General features: G+C 39.9%; 1 protein-coding gene across 4 annotated transcripts in view; it reads left to right on the top strand.

Moving 5' to 3' along the window:
* Positions 1 to 24,388, top strand: part of EGF (epidermal growth factor) — a 65,408-nt gene that overhangs the window by 15,934 nt on the left and 25,086 nt on the right. For all 4 annotated transcript variants that reach the window (XM_052774597.1, XM_052774582.1, XM_052774577.1 and 1 more), the window contains exons 5-14: positions 3,041 to 3,271; positions 4,876 to 5,078; positions 10,354 to 10,479; positions 11,503 to 11,625; positions 14,088 to 14,210; positions 15,408 to 15,533; positions 16,514 to 16,650; positions 18,589 to 18,737; positions 20,393 to 20,497; positions 22,222 to 22,445. In XM_052774597.1, coding sequence (XP_052630557.1) covers positions 3,041 to 3,271; positions 4,876 to 5,078; positions 10,354 to 10,479; positions 11,503 to 11,625; positions 14,088 to 14,210; positions 15,408 to 15,533; positions 16,514 to 16,650; positions 18,589 to 18,737; positions 20,393 to 20,497; positions 22,222 to 22,445 — 1,547 coding nt within the window. The remainder of the gene's footprint in view (positions 1 to 3,040; positions 3,272 to 4,875; positions 5,079 to 10,353; positions 10,480 to 11,502; positions 11,626 to 14,087; positions 14,211 to 15,407; positions 15,534 to 16,513; positions 16,651 to 18,588; positions 18,738 to 20,392; positions 20,498 to 22,221; positions 22,446 to 24,388) is intronic.

Below are 24,388 nucleotides of genomic sequence, written 5' to 3'. Positions count from 1 at the left end.
TAATTTTAACTAGGTTAGTAATTTCATTGAAGTGGACTCAAAATATGCAAAGTACAATGATTGTGGTTCATAGGCTGCTGGGCTAGTCTGTGCACGGTGTATTATCTACAGTCCAATACCTCCCTGAACTTTGCCAAAAGAGGATAAAAGATTAATAAGCATATAAGAGATAAATAGAGAAGCGTGTGGGAAAAAGCCCACTGAAGTCTAATGCAGAATCTATACCTCTTGGTCATCAGGGAAAATTTTGCTAGTGAGGAGAGCTGAGGGAAAAGAGGCACTGCTGGTCCTTTCTCAAAGGCAGCAGAAAGCAGGACTGGAGCAACAAGGGGAATGATGCCTGCAAATGCTGGGAGTCCCTTGTGCTCCAAACCTGGCACACATAGAATATAAATTGGTATGTTTTCTGAAAAAAGGTCTAAACTTACAGTTTTGCTCCTGTTTCCCTTGTCACTCTGTCAGTTGCTCTGAATATTGGTTCTGAATCTACCGTTGCTACTTTGTGTCACTAGTAATTTGGCCTTCATAAAGATGCTTCTTTCAGCTTCAAGCCATTTATGCTGAGAACCGTGCTCATATAAGAGATTTGGCCTCCTCAGGAATTATCAGTATGAATTGTCACAGTGGTCTCTCCATGCTAATTTCTCTTTACTCATAAACCTCTTCCATTAAAGTTGCAAAATAAAAGCTTGAGCAGACTTTGAGATGCTTCTCTTTAGTACAGCAAAAGCATGTTTCTGTTGCCACTTCTGATTTGCAATAAAGTTGCTCAGCAGTGTGTGAAACTATTTTAATATTAAGGCTTATGTGTCTTTTCCTAGTACATTTATACATAAACCAATCTTCTGAATGCTAGTAGCATTACTAGTATTCATTGGAGTCTTGTCATTTGGGTAGGATTTAAAGGCCTGAACATCAGCCTATATATTTTTTTTTCCTGTTTTTTGCTTTTGAATGTAGTATTTGCCAGTCTTGGAAATATTCACAAGTCCTTAAAGCTACCATCAAATGCCACTGAAACACATGTTACAAATGGCATTATAAGGATATATTTGCTGAATTTAGGCAAAAGTCTGGGGAGACTCAAGTGCCTATATTCACCCAGGTGTGATTCACCATGCTTAAAAGCTGTACTCATGTGCTTACAGGGAGGCCAGTAGGCCAGTGATAAACTGTAAAGAAAGTAGACTCCAAGAAGTCTGACATCATTTTTATGCCCTATGGTAATTTGCCTGTATGAAAACCCTGAGGGCTCTATTTTTCATGTAAAGTGAATTAAAACGCCCAGTATGTTTACGTGCACAGGTGTAAACATGAACTAAATCTGATATTAACAATGTCTTCCTTCAAATGTGTGCAACTCTTAAGTAATGAAGGTCAATGTGATACCCTAATAATAAAGTTTTTCTCAAAAGATGTGTCTGGATATTAGCAGATTATTTTAGTAGTAATAATAGGATTATTTTAGTAGTAATAATGTAACTATTGCTGTAAGATTGATTTGATTTTTTTTAATGGTGTTTAGAAATGCCAAAAAATAAGGATTAAAACTAAAGAAAAATAGAAGGCAAATACAGTAAAGGCTGGCAATTACTCAAGCCAGTTTCTAATCTTCATTCTTTTTCTGTCTTCCTGTTTGTTCATATCATATTCTGCCCCTACAATGATTTGCAAAAGTTGCGCATAGAGACTATAACCCTATAGTCACCTTTGTTTCTTAATTTCCTTATCTGTAAAAAGAGAATCCTAGCATTTCTCCAAACTTCCAGAGTAGTGACATTTCCTAAATAACAGGTGCTCTAGAAATGCAAGCAGATATTAATAAAATGTTTAAAAATGGCAGTATAAAATCGGGCTATCCTTCTGGAAACATGTTTTCACCTCTACATTAATAACCTATATAGACTATGTAATGTAAGGAAAAGCTGTGAGGCAGGGGCTGATTCTTCTCACTAGTTTGGTATAGTCCCTTGCCAGGGAGATCTAATCCATTTTGGGGCCTTTAACAAATTCTTAAAATAAACATAGTAAAGCTGGCTTTATGCTACATTTTTTTGTACGTATAAATTCTGCAATTTTGTGAAGACAAGGCAAAATGATGATGCTTCTTGGAATTTTTGTGCATAAGAAACCCAGGCAAAGAATCTAAACCCAAACATTAAAAAATAAAATATACATAAATGATTTGGAAGAACTGTTGTTAACCTTAGTCACATTGGTAAATCTGGGGTCTGATCCATGAATAACTTGACATATAAGTAGTTTCAGTGCATAACTGTTTTGAGTATTGAAGCTGTATTTTGACTGTGTCTTAATTTAATAACAGCATAGTCTGTCTGCTATAACCAGCAGGAAGGTAGAAAGAAATGAGAACAATCATAGAAATGGTATTTTTAAGTTAAGCACTTAAGTGATGTGCTCAGCTAGAGTTTCTGGAGATAGATTCTTCCCAGAGGCAGAGGGCAATGTGGATCTGCCTCAAAGACATGCCTTTCCCCAAGTTTGCAGGAGTTATCCGTAGATTTGAGAGGTTATTCCAGTTTCCTTCTCTGACTGCATGGCCAAACAAAGGAGAGAGACAGACAATAGTGCTTCATGGTTAAGCTGAGCTGATTCCTGCTTGACCTACCTGAGAGAAATTTCTAGTATCTCATTGCTTCCTTGAACAGTCATATAGTCTCTGATAGAAACCTATTTATTAAAATAAGAAAAAAACTGTAACAAAACTTTAGTGGTAACATTGCTTCTGTGAAACAGACAACACTTTGTTGTCAAAAATTATTTCCATTCTTCATAGAGCTATGTTAAGTGGAGATGTCTACGGGGCTTTCTTGAAATAGGTGAGTATGTATTAAGTCCCTTGCTTTATTATTAATTTTGGTTCTGAAAGCAGTGTGGTAAGACTGAAAAATTCTGTATATAGGAACAACTAAACAAGGAGTGTGTAGCAGTGATGTGATCTTGCAAATGTGGCGTTTGTTTTTTGGTTTTGTTTTTCATTTTTGTTTTTTTTTCCAAAACAAACCTCTCTTGCCTGCAGGCTATTATTTTGGTCTTCAGATGGTACAGTTTCCAGCATACACCGAGTGTCCATCAGTGGAAGTGATGTGAGAAATGTTTTAAGAACCACAGTAAAAATAAAGGCCATCTCACTAGATCTGGTTGACACGAGGATCTACTGGATCCAACATGACCATGGGAAAGAGATTTCCCATATTGGATCATGCAACTATGATGGTGGAGCTGTTCGTATGCTCAAAAATTCTGCCCGGTGAGTTTTCCTGAGCTTGTCAGAAATGAAATGCTCATTTCCTGGGGATGCAGTTAAGCTCTCTTCCTCATTCTCCCTTTTATTTTGTCAGTTCATAACACAATAAGGAGTATAAAGTGTAGTGCAAATGGCCTGTAACTGTAAATCTAAAACTACTGATAGGAAAATGGAAAAAAGTCACTCTTGTAAGGATAACACTGCCACTCAGTACTCTCCATCTTCCAAGCTTTTTAGCAAATGATAACTACTTAATCCGTAGAAATCCTCTCTGAGTGTTTATGAGTGGCCTTTTTCTGCAGATAGAGAAGCCAAAAGCAGAGATTAAATGATTTGTCCAAGGTCACAGTGGGTGAGCTCAGGTGTCTGAGCTGTACTCAAGAGACTGAGCTAGATCAGGTCTTTCCTATTCTCCTCTAAGCCTGTTGTCCTCCTTCGCTGCCAGGCGGGGAGGCTCAGGCCTGCGCTCAGGCTCTCCAGCAAGCATCAGCAGATGTGGCGAAAACTGTCCTATGCAACAGACTTGCTCCCCTCTGATCCCCGGTGCCGGGGCTAAGCACAGGGGGCTGTTAGACTCCTGTGCTTTTGGATGCCTTTAATATTTGGCCTTCATGCTTTGCAGTGACACAGATGTTCTGTGGTGGGTGTGTTTTCAGCGAGGTGCTCAGGAAAAGGTTACCCTATAGCACTGCAGTTTCTGTCAGTATGGCTGGATCGGCATATGTGTAATAGGGATTGCCAATGGCAAAATGAGAAAAAGGCGTGGTTTCGCCAGGCTCCTGCTTTAAATATGCAGCACACCATTTGCATACGATGAACACAAAGCTGGTTTCTCCCTACGTTGCCAGCTGTCGCATCGGATTTTTCTCTACCCTTTCTCCTTCAAGCTGGCTGGTGTTCACTAGGACATCAACACTTTCCCTTTGAGCCTGGATGATATAGATTCTCCTTTTTCTACCTGGAATATGTACTGGAGAGTGGAGGCCAAAAATCCCTCTTTCAGTATTTTTCTGCTTTCCCTCTTATTTAAAACTGCGCCGTTTTGTGGTTCCTGCTGGCTGCTATAACTGACCAGCAAATGGAAAATAAATTCCTGTGATAGGAGAAGCAGCAAGATGGATTTTAGGAACATCCTACTCCTTCATCTCCACCCTGATTTCCTGGGACAGGCAGAAGTGTCAGAGCAGGCACTGGAAATTGGGAAATGGGAGAATTTATCTGGCCTACATCCTTTAACAAAGCAAGTGTCCATTTTAGTTGCTGGGTTCTCCAGAAGCAGGGTGATACCTAGGCTTTCTCTGTCATTTGAATCAGTCCTGAACAACAGGACCTGTTGTACACAGGACAATATAACCTGTAAGAAATGCAGGTTATCCATTTTGCATCTATTTCTTGCAAATCTGCAGGATTCTGGGTGCTGGATTATTTGGGAATGTCTCTGACACCTCATCTGATTCTCATATATACAAGATACTATAAGATACATAAGAATACAAAGTTTATTTACAGTGAACTTGACTGAACTAGATGCTCAGAAAATGTATGACTGAGTAAATATACAGGGATCATGTAATGTGCCACTTTGTGTTATCTTCTCTTTGTTGTAGACATCAATTGCTTGGTATGTCTCTCTTTGCTGAGCACCTGTACTATTCAGAGTTGAAATCTGGTATGATATGGAGAGCCAACAAGTATACTGGAAAGGTTGTAGTCACAATTAGCCTGAAGCCATCATTTTTTCCACCAGTGGAGATAAAAGTTGTACATCCATTTAAACAGCCAGGCGCAAGAACAGATTCTCAGGATTTTGGTAAGTAAACTGTAATGATACAGTTGTATGTGTGAGAATAATAATGTCATACACTCTGATTTTTCACAGTAATAATTTTTTTTGGCAAAATTCCAGGCCTCAGTGAAGTCAGTGTGCTGGCTGACAGCCGGCTGAATATGAGCCAGCAGTGTGCCCAGGTGGCCAAGGTGGCCAACGGCATCCTGGCCTGTATCAGAAATAGTGTGGCCAGCAGGATGAGGGAAGTGATCGTCCCCCTGTACTCAGCACTGGTGAGGCTGCACCTCGAGTACTGTGTTCAGTTTTGGGCCCCTCACTACAGGAAAGACATTGGGGTGCTGGAGCGTGTCCAGAGAAGGGCAACGAAACTGGTGAAGGACCTGGAGCACAAGTCCTATGAGGACCGGCTGAGGGAACTGGGGTGGTTTAGCCTGGAGAAGAGGAGGATGAGGGGAGACTTTATCGCTATCTACAACTACCTGAAAGGGGGTTGTAGTGAGGTGGGTGTTGGTCTCTTCTGTCAGGTGGCTGGAGATAGGATGAGAGGAAATGGCTTCAAGTTGCAGCAAGGGAGATTTAGGTTAGATATTAGGAAAAATTTCTTTACTGAGAGGGTTGTCAGACATTGGAACAGGCTGCCCAGGGAAGTGGTTGAGTCACCATCCCTGGAGGTATTCAAAAAGCACGTAGACGAGGTACTCCAGAACATGGTTTAGTGGGCATGGATGATGGTTGGACTCGATGATTTTGAAGGTCTTTTCCAACCTAAATGATTCTATGATTCTATCATTCTAAGTCAAGGAAGAAGTTTCCTTTAACTGCAGTGATCCACAGTTCCAGCTGGTGTGTGTAACTCCAGCTGGTGTGTCAGGCTGGAAGTGTGCTGTATCTGGATACACATGCCAATAAATGTGATTTTTCTCCTTCTCTTCCCTTTGTTTACACAAAGGCGTTTTTATACTTTCCTGCTAAATGCACAAAAGCATACAGCTTTTTAATCCTTCATGTAGATTATCTTCATCAAGTGTCTGCTCCCTTCTGGAAGTTTTATTCTAATGTGCATCTAAACACCTCTGATTGTTAGGGCACTGAAGGTTTTTAAGTGCATAGTATGTCCTACAAGTGATACTGTGGATGTCTCATCTTCGCTGTGATATGGCTGGATGAAGAGTCAGGCTATTTTAGACAGACTTGAAGTTACCATAACAACTACGAAATAAGAGCCTTGGGTCTCTTTAATTGATATCAGTTGCAGCCTACAGTATGAGGTGGTCATGTCACTGCCTTTCACTGTGGATCAGAAAAAGAAGGTAGTTGACTATGGATAGCTTACCCTCCTTGAGGATTCCTGCTGAGGCAGTAGGAAGTGGAGGGTGTCCAGGGAAATAATATATTTTCTCTGATCTCTGGAAAGCAGACATAGAGTATTCTTGCTTTAATGGAACAGCTTTGTCACCAGTTTTGCTTGGGTATGAACAACTGACCAAACAACATAGAGGCATTTTTGTGTCAAGCAATGGTTGCAGAACTTCCAAGGGAAGATGGTCGTGGGTTCCCAGAGGTATAGGTAGTATACAGACATGAGGAGAAAGTAGTGTTTGTTCATATGAGCAAAAATGAAACTAAATATCTCGAACCATTTCTAAATATCTACTATAAAATAGGCTTTGTCTTTCTTCATGCCAACCAACAGCTTTTTATGGTGCCATGCTGTCTCTTCTTCCCGAAGCCTGGTCTGAGTGGGAAAAATCAAAATCTTCAAGGGAACTTTCTTCTTCAAATGCTTCGTTTGCAGTGCAAAGAGCTGTTGAGATGCAGAAGAGAAAGTCTTCCTGGAAATCAAGCTTATAGTTGTAAATGCAGGGACCCTCCATTCAGAGATAATACCTGTTCTGTGCTTCCTTTGAGGAAAACGGTCATCCTGGCAAATGGAAGCACTTTTTTCAACGGACACGTTTGGTGCTCTCATACAGAGTAACTAGGGAAGGATATGTTTGTGGTACAGGCAGTGTGGCATGTCCACACATCTCAGGGTTGTTACAATGAGATTTGGAAGGTCTCATGAGGCCTCCTTGGGTGTCTGTTACCATGTCTGTATATGCATGAAGTCGGAGAGGAGGAAACAATGACCAAGAAAGGTAGTTCATGACAGTGGTCTCCTGAATCTCAGGGGCTATTGGTTGTGTTACATATGTCCTCGCCACAAGAGTGTGTAGCACAATTTCATCGACTAAGGACACTTAGCTTTTATTCTTCTCTCAGAAGATTAACTCCACTTCTTCCACAATAACATGCTGCTTTCCAGTGTTTCCCTTTCTGTTGGAAAGAGGGTTTCCCCACCTTTATTAATAAATAAACTACCAGTGTTTTTAAATGCCTTGCAGTATATACCCCTGTATTTCCAACACGTTTAGTAAATTTTTGTATGGCAGTAAGTGCTGTCAGCAGTAGGTCTTTTTTTTATTCCAAATACCTTCTTGTAAAAATGTCTGGGAAGTGATGGAGTAGAAAGAAGCTTAACAGGCTGAATCCAGATGAACCTTTTGGACTTTGCATGTATGTTGCTTGGCTTATCCAGTGCAAGAACTGGGATGAAAGCAGGACTAATGAGCCTGGAGTACAAATGAGATTTATAGCTGCTCTTACAACAGAGAAACATGGAGATAAAAGCATACCTAGACTAATTGGATGCTCTGTAGAAGCTAAGAAAGTGTATGTTGCAATGTAGTGTCAGCCGTGAATTATCAGGCCTTCTTTAAAGCAGATAGCAAGTGAGTTCCTTCAGATGAAAAGGGAACTGATGAGAAGTGCTCAACTAACATGATCTGATTTTTTACTGGAATTTGGATTATTTACTTTACTACTTGAATTCCTCATGTCCCTTCTTCCCTTTCTCTTTTGAAAGACTTTCCTGGATTGGTCAGGGCCAATAAGTAGAGAGAAGAGCATTAATTCAGCTAGGGGGTTGCTATAACCCCACACAACAACTTTAGTATGGTAATGTCTGGAAGAGGGCCTCTAATTTACCGCAATTCTTTTTGACAGCTAACCCTTGATTTGATGACAGTATGTGTATTTATAAATGCCTGCTGGAATGTTCTTTAGACTTTTATTAATGGCTCATAAAATATGTTAATTACCTTAAAATCTCAAAGACTGCCTCTGGAATTTTTTTGAAGTATCTTCTCTGACAGATTAATGATATTCAGTACACTCAGGATATTTTCTTGGAGGAATTACGTTATGTTTCTTTTCAGGGTAAGATACCAGCATCAGGCTATTATCTGAGAACACCCATTTCCATAGAAGAGAGGTGATGGGAGGGAAAAAACCAAACCACAAAAAAACCAAACAAACTAGAAAGTATTGTTCATAATGGTTGTTTTTCCAGAAAAGATTACCTTTAAAACATCATGATTCATAATTTAGTCACCATTCACTTTAAGTTTTGAAATGTGATTATTTTTTTTACATATTGATTTGGCAATATCGAGTTCGAATAATTATTCAGTTAAAAAAGAATATCTTCTTGAGATTGCCCAGATGGCAAAATTATAGCTTCTGTTATTTCTCCTGTAATTTCTGGTTGTCTTAGGTCTCATTAGACCAATAATGGTACAAGCAAGGGGCAGAAAATCAGCACCAGTGATAAGCATAAGATGCAGCCTTGAATGTGGTCTTGTTTCTGTTTTGTATTGTTTTGTGATTGCACGTACTTGCACTTTTGTCATTCTAATGAGTTCTGTATTTGAAGATTAGACACCCCACTACTATATGTTCCTGATTCAGTTGCAGGAGGGACAAAGATTAAGGGTCAAGTCCAAAACCAGTTCTACAAAAAGAGAGGCTCAACTAAAACTATGTAAAATTCAAGTCTCTCAAAAGTTAACATGCTTAATAAGATAGATAATATCCACCTAGTCATCCATTCATCATTTTTCATTTACTGATACAACTTCTGTCACAGAAGAATTAATCAGTTTGATCCAAATAAGTACAATGTCGATGATTTCAGCCAAGCTGAAGTGTCTGTCTGGGAAATTATTTCAGTCTTTTATAGATATGATTTGTCATTCCACCAAATGGCCAGCATTTTCTCTGTCGTGGCTAGCAGAAGACTAAATGTCAAATTTAAATATTATGCTACTTTCCATCTCTTGGAATTTGGAAGGTGAATTGGAAATAGCACAAGAAAATTGTTCACGTACAAATTTCTTTGCCTGTATGAGCCCCTGTTCTCTTATATGTTACACAGACAGCACAGGGCAAAGACAATGTTGTGTGTGGGTGGCTGCATACCCACATTCAGTAGCAGCAGTTCAGCTATTCTTAGCTTGGGAAAGGGGCAAACAACCCCAGAAGAAGATTAGGAAGATTAAAACAAAAATAATAGTTTGGGAGGCAGAAATAAAACCATAAGCACCAGCTCTAAAAGATAGCTGAGCACAGACACCCTGCAAATTGTTCCCGTGAAAAAGGATACGTGAATACCTGTTTGCCTTTTTCAGTGAAGCAGCAGAAGGAGGAAGGCTTCTCGGGGTCTGTTGGGTACTTTTTTCTGCTTCCTTTGAAGAAACTTTGAGCATATCTTGGACATCAGAAACATCCCGAGTTTTAAACCTGAGTTCAAGATTTATAACACTTGTATTTCTTATAGTCAGAAACCAGGATCCACTCCAGTACAAAGATTCTTTAGACTGTGCTGAGACTTTTTGTCCAAATGAAACATATGGTCATTATGATCTGTCCAGCTATTTTTTTGTTAAATAATGTGAGACTTGAGCACTGCTTTGTGCTAATAATTTCCAGACTTCGTATACTCTCTCTCTTTTTAAATCTCTCTTCTGTCTCTTTTTGCGTGTGTGCTGTCTCTCTGTTGCTCTCTTCTTTCTGAGTGTTTTACAGAGCCTGGTAACGTAATACTGTGCAGGACTGGTGGCATACAAAGCCTGCTATGCAGGGTTTTCCCTTTCATAGTGACTATAGGTATGCACCCAAACCAAACTGTCCCCTACTTCAGGCTCTCTCTAGATATGCTTATGCTGACACGGAGCTAGAAATTATCATTTGCACAGACCTACTCTTAATCTTCCAAGTACTTTAATTTTCATAGTGACTTTTTAGCCCGATTTTACCAATAGAAAACAATAGAAGTTATTTCTATTAATAAGAAGTTCCTCGGGTTGAGCAAGTAGCTGTTGAGAAGAAGACACATCACTTTGCTCAGAATAGTTTCTCCTTGAAGGTTGATATGGTAAAGAACCCCATTACGTTTACACTATATTTGTTCTTCCAGAAAAAGGAACCTGTGACTTGAACAAAGAAAAGTGCAGAAGAAGAATCTGCAGGCCAGACTCAAGGACTCATCGGTGTAAATGTTCTAGTGGCTTTATTTTAAGTCGAAATAAACAGTTCTGTGAAGGTAATACGTGAATCTCCCATCAGCTTTATTCCATCAGATGAAAAAATTCTTCTGTTCTTTTACTTTACTCATATTTTATGAAAAAACACTCTGAGTTCTTAAAAATTCCAGTTGTGCCATTTCAGTTTTGTGTCCTTCCATGTTCTGAAATAGTCTAGAAGGAGACCTATGAAAGTGCCACAAGTGCTATTCTTGCAAGAAATTTTGGTCTTAGCCCGAGTAGTTAAAGGAGTGTCAGATAAGTAGACATGCTTATGGTTGCTAATTTAATTTTTATTAAAAATTAAAACAGATGTATCACTAAAGGTGAAACATTGAAAAATCCTGCAACAAGATGGCTGTCTTAAGTCCCACTTTCAAAAAAGACACAAATTCTTACCATGCTTCTAAATGTTTTGATCTGGATTGTTTTAATAAAAATCTAACATTACTATTAATAGTAGCTAACATATCACTTTTAGAAGCATCTTTTTCACTATGTAACCAGATTTGAAAAGACATAAAGGCATCAAAATTTCTAGCTTACAGGATTTACAGACCTGCCTGAGCAGCAGCCATCCAGTTCTCAGGAAATTCACCAGGATTGCTTTCTGAATTTCATCTTCTGTGATGAGAAGTGATACATCCACTTCTGTGTTTTGAGAATTTTACTTAAGTCATGTTGGAGCCAAATTTTTTAAAAGAATTTTTTGTCTGAAGAAAGTGTCTAATGTAAATTTTTTGGGTGGACACAGGATTTAACTGGCACTGGAAATCTGTATGAGAAGGCGTACTTTTGAAAGTCCTCTAGGTGCCTATGCTGGACACATGCAGCCTGAGTAGGTTTTGCTAGAAGGTTTTTAAATTTTATTTGAATAAGGTCTGCAAACCTGCTTTTTTATCATACATTAGGACCAACATATTTTTGTAAAATGAATGGGAAAAAGAGGTACTTCTTGAAGACTGTTGGTTTGTTTCATTAATCAAATTCCCTCACACTGGCTGATAACATTATTCTGACAGACCAAGTGCTTCTTTTGGCAGATATCAATGAGTGTGGCTTCTGGAATCATGGCTGTACTTTGGGCTGTGTGAACATCCCTGGTTCCTATTACTGCACCTGCCCGAGAGGTTTTGTTCTGCTGCCTGATAGAAAAACATGTCATGGTAAGTAGCAGTAATTACATAAACACTTTGAGTATCATATTGGAGAGAGTCCTCATTTAATATTAGAACTGCTGAAAGTTTTGTGTGTTGCATTGCTTGCTTCTGATCCCTTATTATGTAAGTAGGATCAGCTTAAACTGAGTGAACCAAATTCAGATGTCATGTTTAAGGAAGTATAAGTTACATGTGAGTAACCAAGTGTGAGCCTCCTCAAAAAAAAAAAGAGTAGGTCTCCAGAGAGACCTATTTGCTCAGATTAGGCTCTGTGACACATTCCAGGTAGATAAGCAGTTATACCTTTTTAAATGTGGTTTCTGAATTTGGCTCACTCTGGCTATCCTGCATAAGAATTTGCACAGTCTCTGAATGAGCAGCTTGCAGCATCATCTTTTTTTCTCTTCAGATCAGGGTTGATAGCATTGCTAATGTGCGTGACATTAAAGAAATTAAATGCATGTGCATCAGTTTACAACAAATAAGACACATGGAAGTACTCATAAAGTTGTTTATTCTGGGGATCTGCTGCACCTGTGGGGTTTTTTTCTTTTATCAATTAAATTGTGTATAAGAAGTATGCCTGAGAGAACTTATCCATATAACATAGGTACATAAAGCAGAAAGCTCTCTGAAGCTGCATAAATGTGAATAAACTAAATGCAGAGAACACAGAGAAATGCAGGGAAAAAACAAAGATCTGTCTGTCAGTAAGCTTCAAGGACCATATTTTAGTCACAGTAAGAGTCAGAGGTGAACTTTTTTTTTCTCCCTTTATGCAGCACTGCGTATATTCAGCCTACAAATGAATTAAGCCTTTTGAAAGTAAGTCTAGAACGCAAAATGTGAAATGCGTCCAAGTTTTGAGGTCTTGGGATATTCCCAGTCACTTTTCTACTTCATAATGAAGTGAAACTTAGGCATAGGCAAAGGTCCTTCTACCTTGTTTCCATGGAGATAAAACATTGGTATATGCCCCAAGTAGAAGTGCCAGTGCACACCAATGAGTTCAGTCTGGATCACGGCAGGATCAGGACCTAGGGTACATTAAATATCACTACTAGAGAGTAAATGTAGCTGTAGAGACTAACAGACTCTAGCAGTCAATCTATTTTAGACCTCTAAGAGTCACTTCTCCCTCTCTATTAAGAGGGAGCCAGGAGCAGGATTCAGTGACACAAATGTGGGGGTCCAGGCTGTGTGTGACAGCTGGAGAAGGCAGCCAGATGTGACAGAAGACCTATGGGAGACCTGCAGCCAGAGGCTATTGGGAGGTGGGATATCCTTTTGTGTCCAAAACAACGCTTAGACACTGTGCAACTCAGTCCTACTCTGGATGACTAGCTTGAACTGTATGCCTACATTTTGAGTGGCTCAAATTAGATAGAAAATAATGTTTTTCTAACACAGGCTAGGGATGCAGCATGGACAGTATAACTCCTTAACTACTGCAGCACAAGGCAGATATGTCACCAACTGTGCAACTTGAGAGAAAGAGAGATGCAAGGTGAGAAGTCCACATGCTGACCAGACATTTTGATGCTTTCTCCTCCAAGTCCTTTACAAAGCTCTTCATTTAAAGCCACAAGCTCTGGTCAGAAACAAACACAAGAACAGTTTCTTGACCCTCTTCACTGTGCTTAAGTGGTTGGAACAATCCAGTCCAGAGTGCAGTTGCCCTGGAGAAGCAATATTTGCAACAGCTATGCACCATTTAAGCCGGTGTATGCAGCTGATTCAAAGAAGCAGCTGTGGGAAACTCACATTAGTTCCAGTCTTCCAGCGGGTGTTGCCATATGGCACTAGAATTGGCGTAAAGAGATGCAGCACTGCAATACAGAAGGTGAAAGGAGCATATCCTGTGAAACTGCATTAAAGAAATACTCAAAAAAATGTTGGGCCTCCAACAATTATAATGGAAAGTAAAGGAAAGCTATTTCCAGGTCCTCAGATGGTTTTGCCCCTACAGCTTCAAAAATTGCTGCTAAAGAACATAGCTTTATTTCTGGAAAGTTCATCTCCTGTTTTCATTGATTCTACCTCTGTTACCCTTGGAGTTGTAGGAAAGTAGTCTTTCCTCATTCTCTTTTTGTTTTATACTTATTCTTTCAGTATAACTTCCTTGTAGTTTGCAAAACCGGATCTATTTTTGATGAAATGTAAAAAAGAAAGTTTTAAAAATTATTTCTATTTTGATAACATGTCTTCATACAATTTTGGAAAATTTAAAGCTGATCAGTATAATGGCTTCAGGACCCAGCAATTTTGGCTTTCTCCTTTGCTATAATTATGAGAGGGTGGGAAAAAACAACTTTGGAAAAAAAACAAAACAAACCCCAGAAAGACCACAGAAGTGTTGTACTCTCAACATCACACTTCTATTTTTGTCTTTTTTCTTTCTTTTTCCTTTTTTTCTTTTTCTTTTGCTATTTAAGAAAGATTTTTTTTTCCTCTTTAAATTACTGTAGAGCTAATTTCCTGTACAAGTAACAACACCGAATGTAGCCATGGTTGCCTTCAAACATCTGAAGGGCCTGTTTGCTTTTGTCCTGAAGGATCTGTACTCAAAGTGGATGGCAAAGCATGCACGGGTAAGTAAGATTTTTTCTAGCTGTGGTGACTCCCAAACTCTGTTTATTCTTGGCACTGAGAGCCAGAAGTGAATAAAGGCATTTTACACTCATTTTGCACAGCTGTAAATGATTGGACAAGATAGGAGGCAATGGAATATCAGGTGCTTTGAGTGCCAAGATGAGCAGTATTCATCTTCATTTTTAATAGATGTTTCTTAGCAGCAACATCCAATGTTTGGAAGCCAAATTCTTTTGTTGTCAGCACAGATCAAGGCATCTCCCAGATGTTTGTCGCAGGAGACATCTAAAATTTGTATTTGAGGGGAAATGTAGATACAAAATTGGGGCTTGGGTGAAATCTGAAGATGACTTTATTGACATTGTGCAACCCAGGTTCAGAGTCACTCTAACTTACAGCAATTTCATCTAATTACCCACAAATGTAATTTTTGCAGTCAGAATATTTGAAGCTGCTATGCCCACTAATTTGTCATTCCCCATTCCAGCAAGATTTCCAAATTCAGGGGCCTGTAGCTTTTCAACTGTATCTTTTCAGTCTTAGGGATCCATTAATGCCAGACTTAAACCTTGAAAAATCCCCTTCCCTTTTACATCCCTTAAGTATTGTGGACTGTACTGTATACATAGATTCAGTCAGTGTTGCTGTTTTGTTAAGGACACTCCACTGAGTAAGCTCAGGTTGGCATTGAGGCTATAACCATTGTACAGCCCCAAGAAGAAAGAATTGCTTCTTTTTGTGTGAAATCTTGGTTTGTTGTATTAGAAAGTAGCAATTCACCATCCTAGCCTAATTAACTTCTGGGGAGACAACGGCATTAATTTGCTGTTTCTTTGCATGGAGTGCAGAGTCTGATAAAATTTGTTACTCTATTGTAGATGGGATGAGACTTGCATGGGAGAAAGAGTTCTCTGAAATAATGAACACATGGAAGCCTTCTTCATATAGCCCATCCCCCCATCTTCTGTTGTGAATTTTCGGGAAAAACTCTGGAAGAAGTTACTACTAATTTGCTTTCACTTCCTTAGTCTTCTGCTTTCAGCAGGAGGCCTTTCAGCAAATCTGTCAGTCACTGAGATGCTTTGCAGTGTAGAAATCCCAAGCAGACTGAATCATTCTCTTGCTCATACCTCTGATTTTGTTGTATTTTTTTTCTTAGAATGGCAAAGTTAAATTTTTCAAATGCTCTGTTTAAGGTTGCACATCTCCAGATAATGGTGGCTGTAGTCAGATATGTTCTTCTTTAAGCCCATCCTCCTGGGAGTGTTCTTGTTTTCCTGGATATAAGCTTCAGCGAGACAGAAAGCACTGCACTGCTATAGGTCAGTATCTTGGTATGCCTCCATATTTCTGCCAATATAAGCAAAAACATTTAAGAGTCCTTTAAAGTGGATTGCATAACTGGGATCCATTTTTGCACTGGTTTTAGGTTACTTTGTGAAACTTGGGAAGTATTAGTTGTTTAGAAAAATAACCTATTTTGGAAATATACCAGAACAAGTACCAGTATATGGTTCACTCTCCCTCACAGAAGATTCAGTCTGTTATCCAACTTCTGCATTACACTCTGGGCTCCTGTACTGTGGACGTCGATCTGCCAGTATTCAGGTTTTTGTGCCTTCATATAAATGTGGGTGTAGTTTCTGCCCAGTGTTACAGAATTGGGGTTGAGGTGTCTACATTTGGAGAACAGGGCAGGGAATAGTCTGTTGAAGGACCTTCCCTACAAGAGTATTTGTCCCCCACTGGCCCCAGGAAGCCCAGGTATTTGATGTGCATGTTTGGATTCCAGACTCTTCTGTTTCTTCTGAAAAAAGGGCAGACCATGGAGAGCAGCAAGGTATAACCAATTGCATGAGAGAGAGAGGAGGAAAGAGAAGTTTGTGATTTGTTTCAGGAATAAAGGAAAAGCTTTATTTTTTGGAGGACAGCATTTTTCTTGCTTTTACTGTGAAAGGCTTCTCATGCGCAGAAGTCAAGTATTCTGGCATTTATGGTGATGCTGTGATTGTCTTGAGGCTAAGTCACTCAGTGTGAAATGCAGCAGGGCTAGTGACTGCCTTTATCACAAATTTTGTGGCTGATCTTTGGCAAGGCACTGATGCTGAAAACCTATATTCATGTTTATCTTTAATTTCTGAGGCAAGTGGAATGTAGGACAAAGGCCTTCATTTCTTCATGCTTCCGTTCCTCATTTTGTCTTCTACCATTACTTACTAACAATGTTAGCTAGGTAGTAATGCAGGCTAGAGATCACTTTGAACCTAGTGGAATTAACATATGTGCAAATTTTCATCAACAGGTCCTAAGCCATTTTTGTTATTTGCAAATGGCCAAGATATCCGCCAGATCAGTTTTGATGGAACAGATTATGCAAGTTTACTTGACTGGCAGATGGGAATAGTCTTAGCACTGGACTCTGACCCGGTGGAAAATAAGGTAAGGCATTAAAAATGAGAGGATTTTGAAGTGTCGCAAGGACAAATGGATTGGGCTTTCATGTGCCTTAACCTTTCTGCTCTCAGTGATCCAGATTACAAGTTGTGCTTCTCGTTGTTCTGTTGCCTGTCCAGGAGCACAACTGGTACAGGATGCCAAACACTAGTTGAAGAGTTTCATCCTTTACTTACCAACTGAATGTGCTTTGTACATTGACATGGCTAATTCACAGAGAATTTGGATTTCTAAATTCACTTCAGGCATGATTTCAGTTTCAAAGAACTTTTGTGTGATTGGTAGTTTTCTCCCTTAAAATTTCAGTACTATTTTCTGGAAATATATTGTGGGTTTTTTTTTCACTGGGTAGCTGTAAAAGCAACAGTATCTTTTTTTCTGGACAGCTACATCCACGATTCCTACTAAATGTATGAGTAATCTTAACAAGAATTATTTCCCATCTGCTGACATTGTTGAACAAAACTGCTGAACACTCGCTGGGTTTATTGCTCTTACGAATTGTATTCCTCATATTGCCATACATTGCTGTTGGAAACAGGAGTCATCTCTGCATAAAGAGCTGTTTGTCTGTGTGGCCGCATCCCAGTGCCCTGCTCCTTGCCTGCAGATTTGGGAAGAATAGGAGTTCAGCTGTGCTTTGCTAAACCTTCTGCGGCAGATAGTTATTTTTTCCCACGGTGAGACTTATTTACACTGTAAAAGTGTTACAAAAGATACTGGATGGTACAGCGAAAGCTGATGAGGAGCCCGGTTAAGTTGCTGGAAACATCTCAAGCCCTGGACGGACACGGCTAAACAAGTGCGAATGTTACCAGATATGTGTTACAGGAGGATCGTTTCAGGCACTGCTGGAACATAGCCACTTGCTCCTGAAATAGGGCCCTGCTGGGGAACTAGCAGTTGTTCGGTGCTCTGCTGAACGTAGGTCAGCTGCGCCGGTGGCGCTGGGTGTGCACTCTTGTACCACTTCTGTAGGGAGCTCTGCGCGACGGCGGGGTCGGCAGCGCGTGGGAGAGGTGACGTGCACTGGGCCAGCCAGGCTGCAGCAGCCTGGTCCTGGTGGCACAGAACTGAGGTGCAAGGTAAATTAGCTCGGCATCGCTCTGTGCTCCCATGGTAATTGAATTAGCTGGTTTAATGCTAGAGGCCTCCCTCCTGCTTTGTTTGGCCTCGTGTTTAGCATCAAAACAAAGTTATTTGTTTCGTTGCTACCGTTTGCCAAGAAAGCCTCAGCATTGCTTTGCATATTGTTCTGCCATACAATGTTTGGCTCCTTCTGGATATCGAATGCAAGGCAATTTTTTTTTCCTCTTTCTTGGAAAACACAAACCTAGTTTCCCCACCAGCAGAGAACTTTTATGTTGATCCAAAACTGAGAAGCCTCTTCTGGAAATGTCAGAGCCTTACAGAATAGACACCTGGTAAAAAATTAAGGTAAGTGCAGGCTGAAAGAGGAAAAAAAAATAGAAGAAAATTATATAACTCCTCTTCCCTTCCCAGCTCCTTGACACACATACACTACTCCTCTCTTCTCCCTGCTCAGCCCTTTTTAAAATGAGCAGCCAGTGACATGATAACATACTTCTTTTTGCCTGCGCCTACTCTTGCTTCCTCAGCTGTGCTTCATGTGAGGTAGCTGCTTGCCAAAACAAAACCGCAGGATATTCAGAGGGCTGTATATAGGGCAACAAGGATTTACGGCTAAGCACAAGCAGCCTGTAGAAGTCATCCTGGTTGAAGGATAAGTGCCTTTTTATTTGATCAGGGATCACAGGTTACCTGTGCAGCTTTTTGTGAATAAGCAGTTCAGGGAACTTTCAAGATGAAAAAGTTATTTTAGAAGTGGAACTATTAGACAAGGGAAATAGAGCAGAAAGTGAGATGGGAACTAATAACACCTCATCTGTTATTTCTTCACAGATTTACTTTGCCCACACTGCCTTGAAATGGATAGAACGAGCTAATCTGGATGGCTCAAATCGTGAAAAAGTTATTCATGAAGCTATAGATATACCCGAAGGCCTTGCTGTGGACTGGATTAACCGTAAATTGTATTGGACAGACAGAGGGTACATGCTCCATAGTGCATTTATGTTGAAGCATGCCATAAAATATTTGGAATAAATGACTGGTGGTACAGAAATAGCTGATATATCATCCTAAATTCAGTAACACTTCACATTCTGATTGGGTAGCTGTAATCTCAAGTATATACAGTTGGAAGGTTCTTTCAAACTGAAACGCTGGAAGTTCACTTTGAGTCTGCTATTGTATTTTTATCTTTGTCTTTCCAGGAAGCAAGGGTTTGGACTCAGTTGCAAGGAATCTAAAGCATGTACTGCATATATACATATATGTATTTGCACACGTGCATGTGAATATATATGTCTACATTTGTATTTATATACATACACTGCATGTGTGTATATATACATATATCTTTATATCTTTTTATATATACACACACACATATATATATATTTTAAAAAAAAAAAAGAGTATTACTGTACCGAGTACGTCTTGGGCAGAAGTCAACATTGTTGACAGCTAGAATCATGCCCATTTAAGCTAATGGAGAGTCTTTGTCAATTATCTCTAATAAAAGAGGAATGACCACTGGCAGACAATATTACTTCACATTTCAGCTGATATCTAACCTTACATGCAGAGAGAAACAAAATTGACCTTTGGTGAAAAGGCAGTGTCAGATCAGAACACATAATGAAGACTCCTTGAGAGTGGTCATGATGTTTCAGTATGACCTGTAATTTATTAGTCAATAAAAAGTGGGTTTGAATGTCCAGATCACCTTCTTTCTCCCTTTTAAATATGCTGCTAGTCCACTTCCTTGTTATTAGGTACAGTCTTGTCTACATGATTGCACTCCTGTATAAATATGCCAGTGTTTCTTGTGAAACGGGAAATTGTGGTGCTCGACTCTGTAGGACAAGAGTCAAGGGTGAAGCTGTGAATTTGTATCTGCCACTTCCTTCTCACACTCACTGCATTTACCTGTTTGTATTCCACATTTGCGCGAATATATTTCTCCTTCCATCTTTGTGTGGCCTTTCTTTGCAGGTTCAGATAAGCATGGAAGGCTGTAGGCTTGCGTTCAGGTAGAGGCTGATACTTGTTTGGCAAGGTGAAGTTTGTAGCAATAAGTACAGTTTTCTGGAAAAAAGTTGGATTCGGGGACTGGCAATGTAGGTTCTATACTTGACTCTGCCATAGACTTTATGAGTGATCATAAGGACCTTACCTTCATTCTTTCCTGTAAAATAGATATAATGTGTAAAATGGTTGGCAAGTTCTGGATGAAAAATGCTATGCAAAAGTACTATTTAAAAAACTTCTTTATACATTTGATAATGCCATTCAGTTAGGAGCTTGTTTTCCTCCTGACTCCCTTTAAAGCTAACACTGATCTATTAGCGATCATACTTCCAACTCATTATTTGCCCAGAAAAGGAGAACTTCATGTCTCCTGCAGAGCAGCAGGTATTTTATCATCATGACCTGGACCAGATAACGAGGCAGTAACATGAATTACTTGTTGATAAAACAACTAGACATTGTACATCAGCAGGATTATTTCCTGTCATCGTAAAGTTACATATTACAGTTTTGTGCAAAACTAAAGCAATGCAAAAACTTAGTACATTCTGCCTGAGAATGTAATTAAAAAGATAGCAGGGAGGACCTAACAGTGCCATGTGTGTTGCAGGAAGGCATGCATTGAAAGGAGCAATCTGAATGGAATGCAAAGAAAAATGATCATCTGGGAGGATATCTCCCAACCCCGAGGGATTGCTGTTCATCCATTTGCTAAGTAAGGAATGATTAACCCAGTTAATTGTGTAATACTTGGGGAGGCTTTTCAAAAATGAGCATGCCAGCCTTGCCCTTTTGGCAGTCAAAAAGTACATTAGTCTCATGTTAGGATAGTCATTGACTTGCAGAGTTGTGTGAACTGCAATGTTTTATTGCTGGGTTTCTTTTGTGAATTGGGACATGTTCATTTCTCATATAGATTAAAAAAAATACCAGAAATGTTAAAGATATTGTGTGCAGTTTAAGCTAAAGAATAGCACGAGCAACTGAAGTCACCCTGACGGTTGTAAGCACCACACTACAAACTTTGATGGTTCCATAACTATTAGTGTGAAGAAGGTAGTCACTTTTAACCAATGGTGCTTACAAAGGATTTTTTTCACCATGTTTCAGTTTCTGAGGAAACTAAACCAAATCTACTGTTGTGGAGATTTGTTGATTTAAATGCACCTTATATCTTCTTATCTAGTGCTGAGATGATCACAGGAGTTTTGGATGTTTAAACTTTTGATGAAATTCTGGCCATTTTAATGAATGGCAAAGCCCCATGGATTACAGTCAATATGGCTGTAGTAGGATGATTTAAAATCTTTTTTTTTTTTTTTTTTATGCTCTTATCCTGCTATAACTAAGTACTGATGAATGAAGGAATGAAGCCAAGTTGTGGCGGGTGTTTTGTTAGCTTCACTCTGGACATAAAAGACCTGAAAGAATCTTTTAGTAGAGGTTGAACACTGTAGAGACATTTTGCAGGAAAACTTTTAAGAACAAGTAGGTTCAGGGAGATTGTTTATTAGAATTATTGGTAGAGGCAAAGCCTACTAGGGGAAAGAGAGGAGGAAACATCACTAAAACCTTCTTTATTAGAAAGTTAACGGTGAAAGGAGGAACAGACATTATAGCAATGTCCATAATTGTAAAGTCAGTATTAAAGAGGATCTGAGACACAATTAAGGCTACCGAAAATACTGATCCATGCATTGGCTACAGCAAAACTGCTCATGTAAATAAAGCTAAGTGAATCTGTGGGTTATTGCAGTAAACCTGACAGAGGCAGCTGATGCCTGGGAAGACTGGAGTCCAAACTTCAGCAGTAATTTGTGATTTTAACTATCCTCATTGTGAGCTGCCAGGTAGCACTGTCCATTCATTGAAAAACAGTAAGCACTCACTGACTAACACTCAGGACTCTAGAGGGAGACCCTGAGAATCATGATTTTATTCAAAGAAGAAAAGAGGCTGGGCCTGATACTGGTTTATTTTTTAAAAACAAAATAACCTGAGGACTCTTGCTTCCTTTCCGTGAGTGGTGGGTAATTTTGGTTCCCTTTGTGCATTGTTACACCCTTGTTTAGACAAGGGGCTGGCTAATGCATCATCTTCTGTTGCCTGGGTTTGCTAAATAGCTGTCAGCAGTCACGTGCAAAATGCAGAAAGCAGATATGAAGAGTTGGCAGTTAGCACAGGTTGGAGTTGTTTTTCAAAGGTTTTGTGCCAACGAACAGAGTGGGGATTCTGCTTAAGTCCCAGTGTAATCACCTGGAGTCTTATGGCAAGTGTGAAAAGATCAGCAGCCAATATATTTGCTTGAAGCGTGCACTTTTCCTCATGTGCCCCAGGCCTGTATTGGTCTGATCTGATCTTTCTGTTTTGAAAGAACTCCATGGAGAGGAGGACAAACATTTACTTACTGACTTCCTGTATGCATTTTGTTTTCTAAAGGAGATTATTCTGGACTGACATGGGGGTCAGTCCCCGGATTGACAGCTCTTCATTAGAAGGCACCGATCGCCAGGTTATAGCCCGTACTGGTCTGGTGTGGCCCAGTGGAATAGCTCTCGACTACTTAGCCAACAAGGTGTACTGGTGTGATGCTGAGCAGTCGGTGGTCGAGAGTGCAAACCTGGATGGTTCTGGTCGTCGAATTCTTGCACAGAATGATGTAGGTGAGGCTTTGGGGTTGATAATTACCTACTGCTGCTTGTCAATATGCATGTGTATCTGCATATGTGCATGTGAATTACAGGCCAGCGGCTGCGCTGTATATCCCATGCAACTCTGTGTTGAAGTTAATGGCATCACTTAGTTCATTCTGTTACCCAGTTGACTTTTATTTATTCATTTTAGCAAAAGAACACCTTTCTAACACTCTTTGCTTTTACTAATCAGCCACTTTGCATTGTACAGAGAACGTCTCTGCCTTCACAGAAAAATGAAAAGAAGGGAGAAGTTAGAATTGTGGTTTGCTTGTCCCATGCATGGCTGCTTAGTGTAATTCAGGTTTTGCTGTGTTTGTTACACCAGTGAGTTATATTGATGCAAACTGGAAAAGAATTAATCTTGGTCGTTAAGGACCCTGAGCAACAAACCTGCATCTGCACAGTGTTAAACACTGGGATGATTCTAAATACACAATAGACACTGAATGGAAAAATGATTTATGCGATATGCTGGTAGTTGTTATGGCTGAGATTTCTATTGTTTGACACATAACTGTCTTGTTGTAGAGCAAGAGAACAGAAGTATTAGCAATGAGGAACTGATGTTGTACCACATCTAAAGTAAACCATGTGTTTAAAAATCTTGTACATGGCAAAGTAGTTTCTGGAGAGGACAATTCCCTTTGTGCATGATATCTCTCTGGGGACCATTTTGTAGGTGTGCATACAAAACATGGGCACAATGAGGACTCTTGGCTCAATACCATGATTGCCATGGGTAAAGACTTTACAGTTACTCTGTTAAGCAGCTGCTGTTCTAGTCTGTGCTCTGAGAAGACGTGTGTTCATCTACTAAGCCAGATGCCCTCCCACTTGTTTGAAGGTGAGCAGAGTGAGGTCTTGGAGAGAGCAGTGTTCTCCAGTTCGTAAGACATCAGAAGCCCCGAGCAGAGTGACTTCCCAGCATTCCTCTCTTTTCCCCTGCTGCGCATATTCTGCTGTATGCTCCACCTTGCAACTGATCTGCAAAGCAGGACCGTGAAGCCTGTTGACAGTTTCACTTTGTTCCTCCACAAGAAAAGAGACAGTGTCGTACGGGAAGAAAACAGAGGAGAGCTAGGAGTGCTGGAGAAGCACAGGGTATGGGAAAGGAGGTAGGCTTGGAGCAGTGATACGGCTCTTTGGAGGTGGGAAAAAAGGACATCAACACCTGTATGGAAAGAAGTGAAAGAGACGAAGTGCAGACCCGTAGGGGTATGAATATAGAGGGGCAGAGAGACTTGATATCCTGATGTTTTGCTAATGCTGTTAGTGAGACCAGGATTCAGCTTCTGTTCTTGGACAGCAGTACACTCGAGGACAGGAAGGTGGCGTCTCTTCATAGGCATTCTGCTGTAATATGATTTTTTATTACAGCAGCTCCCTCTAGTGACCCTGTACTGAGAATTCATTCAGTACAGCTGCATGCAAAATAGGTAAAATTATTTCTGCTCTTCTGCTAACCCCGTTTTCAGCTGTGAGTAAAACAACCTGTAAGCACCTGGCAGTGAACAACACAACCATTCCTTTTGTTTATGCAATGGGTCAGGTTTGCACTGTTGTGGAAAGGGTTCATGTGATTATTTTTCTGTTCCTGCTATCTCCATTCATGACACTACACTTCTATTTTTAATCCTTAATTTATTTACAAGTTAAGAGGTTAATGAATTGCTGGTCAAAGCGGGGTGTTGTTTGTTGATAGTGCAAGCTATAGATCCTAAAATTGTGAGTAAACGTTTGGATGGGGACAGTATCTAGATCTTGGGCTTGTTGCTCAGATTTCATGGAAAGAAAAACCAAGAACCATGCCAAGCGATTAAGCATGGTGCACTGGAGGTAGTGAAGGGCTAATAGAATAACAATAAGTTCTTCAACTTAACACTTAAGAACACTTAAACGGTGTCTTAGAA

The sequence above is a fragment of the Harpia harpyja genome, chromosome 2, assembly GCF_026419915.1.
Source record: "Harpia harpyja isolate bHarHar1 chromosome 2, bHarHar1 primary haplotype, whole genome shotgun sequence".
NCBI lineage: Eukaryota > Metazoa > Chordata > Aves > Accipitriformes > Accipitridae > Harpia > Harpia harpyja.
Note: the sequence above shows the minus strand (reverse complement) of the source record. Positions and strands in the feature narration are given on the sequence as shown.